This window comes from Crocodylus siamensis, chromosome 4, assembly GCF_052110815.1.
Source record: "Crocodylus siamensis isolate JL-2025a chromosome 4, ASM5211081v1, whole genome shotgun sequence".
Classification (NCBI taxonomy): Eukaryota; Metazoa; Chordata; order Crocodylia; family Crocodylidae; genus Crocodylus; species Crocodylus siamensis.
In genome coordinates, this window is record NC_143398.1 from 140,644,493 (window position 1) to 140,648,274 (window position 3,782).

At 45.9% G+C, this 3,782-nt stretch overlaps 1 protein-coding gene across 1 annotated transcript; it reads right to left on the reverse strand.

Moving 5' to 3' along the window:
- Positions 1–645: 645 nt before the first annotated feature.
- LOC149866595 (natural killer cells antigen CD94-like) lies at positions 646–3,018 on the reverse strand. The gene is made up of 3 exons (XM_090041620.1): positions 3,009–3,018; positions 2,743–2,894; positions 646–753 (listed from the first exon to the last, which is right to left on the reverse strand). Exons 1-3 carry the CDS (start codon positions 3,016–3,018, stop codon positions 646–648), a joined length of 270 nt encoding a protein of 89 aa, XP_089897746.1.
- Between the last annotated feature and the right edge of the window lie 764 nt (positions 3,019–3,782).

The following is a 3,782-nucleotide window of genomic DNA, read 5'->3' on the forward strand; positions in this document are numbered from 1 at the left end:
GGGAGCACCAGGCCAGGAGACAGCTGTATTCTTGTAGAGGCTGGGACATTGCTCCCTAACCCTGGGAAGGTTAGAAATTTCTGATCTTGAGCTATAGAAATTATTCCTTTTATTATTCCTGGGTTCATGTACATGTCAGATTAATGTGTATGAATAAACTTTGTTTGAACATGCACCTGGGAACCAAAAACAACTCCAGAGCTTATTGCTCCAGAGTTTACTCATGTGTAGCACATGGATCCCAGTCAGAGCAGCCCAGGATGGCAGGGGAACCAGCAGGTCAGTACTCCATATGCTGTAGAGGGGATGCCTGAGGCATGAGAGTGCTTCAGTACAGGGGCCGCATGTAGGCTACATCTGCACTGAAGTACCCTGTGCCCGAGTCAGCTGAGCCAGTATCTACACACATGCTGCTGTACATAAAATAACTCTGCAGCAGGATAATACTTGTATTTTATAATTACCCTGCTGCACAGTTTTTGAGCTTCATCTGCCCTAATAGGGGTACATGTGTAGATGCCGAGAGGTTTACTGTGCAGTTAATTGGTTAACCTCACAGTAAGAGTCTTCTGTAGATATGTCCCCTGTGTACCAAAGCAGCGAAAAAACACAGAGAAAACTGAAGTTTCTACATGGACAAGGGACTTACAAGTCAGTGGAAAGAGTTGTACCATCATCCCATATCCAGCTTCTATTAGCAGCATTACTAGTTAGTCCAATCCAAAAACTACTTGACAATGGTGTTATGAAACCCTGTATGGAACAAATGGCTCTCATTAAAATGTAGGTGCCTTCTATGTCATTTCATGTATCTCAGTGACTAACTAGAGAGTCTCTTCTCCCTCCCCCAAGACATTTTCTAGTCAATTACATAGAAAAGAACATATTTATTCCTTTCATTTTAACCTATTTTCTTTCTGAAGACCTGACAACACAGCTACAGGTCTTCTACTGGGTAGACCAAAAGGATCTCTCTTGGCTTTTTGTTAATTAAGGCCATGTGTAGACAAAATGAGGGGCGTATGTGCATGACACTTCAAAGTGGATTAAACGCATTTGCGCTGCTTTAATGATGTCAGTGTTTGCACGCCTCAGTGGCATATTTCACATTAATTCCAGCCACTGTAGGAAATTAGGTGGCGTAATGCACCTTAAATGACTTGGCGTACAGCAAACTACAACTCCTTTGAGGAGTTTTAGTTTGCTGCCTCTACAGCTACGGAGCAAAGCACCAGGCTCTGTGCAGCTCTGCAGGAAGCCCTGCAGGCAGCCTGGCAGCAACCTGGGAAGACAGGCTCCACTCAAGAAAAGCAGCGAGCCTGATTTTTTTTCCCCTCCCCTGGAGCCTGCCTGTCTGCCTGAGTTGCACGGGGCCTCGGTGCTTCCCTCCACACCTGTGGTGTCCCCCAGGACTACCCGAGCCTAGTACCTGTGGATGGGTGCTGCCTGGGGGTGGGGGTCCACCACTGCCATGGAGGGAAGCACCAGCCCCTCCCCCCGCCCCTGCAGCTCAGAGACCACTCTGCCTGCAGGTAAGTATGAGGTGCACGACACAGGGGTTTACATGATGGTGTTTAACACCGAAAAATGCAAGGTTCTCCACTTTGGGAAGAAAAACCTGCAGCATCCTTATAGGCTCAGCAGTGCTACACTGGCTCTCACTACAGAAGAAAGAGACTTGGGGGTCATCATTGACCTCAAGATGAACATGAGTCTGCAATGCAATGCTGCGGCTACTAAAGGGACCAAAACACTGGCTTGCATCCATAGATGCTTCTCAAGCAAATCCTGGGACATCATTCTCCCCTTGTACTCGGCCTTAGTGAGGCCACAGCTGGAGTACTGCGTCCAGTTTTGGGCTCCACAATTCAAAAAGGATGTGGAGAAGCTTGAGAGAGTCCAGAGGAGAGCCACGTGCATGATCAGAGGTCAGGAAAACAGTCCTTACAACAACAGGCTGAGAGCCATGGGGCTCTTTAGCCTAAAAAAGCACAGTCTCAGGGGTGACCTGATGGCCACCTATAAGTTTATTCAGGGGTAACCACCAGTACCTGGGGGAACGGTTATTCACCAGAGCGCCCCAGGAGATGACGAGGTCTAACGGTCATAAACTACTACAAGACCATTTCAGGCTGGACATAAGGAAAAATTTCTTTACTGTCCAAGCCCCCAAGGTCTGGAACAGTCTGCCATTGGAGGTGGTTCAAGCACCTACACTGAACACGTTCAAGAGCAAACTGGATGCTTATCTTGCTGGGATCCTATGATCCCAGCTGACTTCCTGCCTTTTGGACTCGATGATCTTCCAAGGTCCCTTCCAGCCCTAATGTCTATGAAATCTATGAACTATTCGTTTCCTTCTGGAATCAAATCCTTCATATCTATAGAAGTTTCCCTTTGATGCTAATATAGCAGAGTACAATATACACAGTCATTGCCAATAGTATTCTGCCATATGAAACCTACAGGGGTATACCAGGTTAGCTTCACATTCGGGGCAGCCAAGATATGCTGGGGCAGTGCTGGCTGTCATGCCAATTGTGGTGGCATGATCAGCCACTCTTGTGGTAAAAGATACTTTTGCATTTCTCCATAAAGGCAACCCCTGGGGCTGCTGCTCTAGTTGCCCCCACTGCCCTCCTTCTTCAGTTACACTACAGCTAACCTACCCCACAGCAGCCTGGGGGATTCACTCATGTATGATGTTGTCTATGTGGGAAATGAATAAAGATAAGTGATTACCAGTTCTTCCTTGCTTTCTAACTGAAGAAGTTTGGAGCTTTGAGATATACAATAATTTTTACTCCCTTCCCATGTGTTCCATTCAGTGGAAAAATAGTAACAGATTTCTCCATACCAGAACCAGTTCTCTGGGCAACGGCTGCACTTGTAACCTTGAGAAGAAAATACATAGTTATGCTATTGATTCAGCTGATGCAAACTGATGCTTAGGACTAGATACAGTAAAGACTTAGGGTAGCAATCAGAATAGTTCCTTCAGTCCTTACATTCAGGCATTGCTATAGCATTAAGCACTTTTCTCTAGAGGGAAACTCAGGCCTTAGATCCCTGTACAGTCACTGAGGAGTCTTTGGAGGCACCATATTGCTCTGTACAGAAAACAGGGAGTGGCAGGCACTTCCCCAGGTTGATTCAGAAAACCCATAAACACCTAGGAAACATGGACACACAGGGTGGAAATCTTTTGCTTTCCTGGTTTGTCTAAGTGTTTAGTTTTGATTGTCAATATAGCATTTTTGAACACTAAAGTGCCAAAAATGTTGCTTATGCACAGGTTTGAAATCTCTTGTTGGATGTATAGTCCTGCATATGTGGGCTCTTAGGCATGGCTATATAGTCAAAGAGACTTGGCATCTATCTTAGTACCCAGGGATCATATCTGTGATCTCTGTGGATATGCAGTAGCCATAGACAACTGAAAACAGAGTCAGCCAAAGCCAATGACCACTGGAGATTCAAGAACAAAAAAGTGCCCATTTTCTCTCCCTATAGCTGAGCAGTTAAGTCTCCCACCTAGGGAGCTGGAGGCCCTGGGTTCTAGCTCCCCCCCCCACACACACACACACTTTGGAAGCTGAGTCACTAACAGAGTCATTGGAACAACAGTTAATACAAAAATGAGTGGCTCCTCCTCTGCCTTCCTGTTTCTTGTGGCTCAGTCTTAAGGATAAGATGATGGTGTGTTAGAAAAATAGATGCATTAATGGATTTTATGAGCACAAGCAGGGTCAAATAGAACTGCACTTAAGCACTTCAGACCA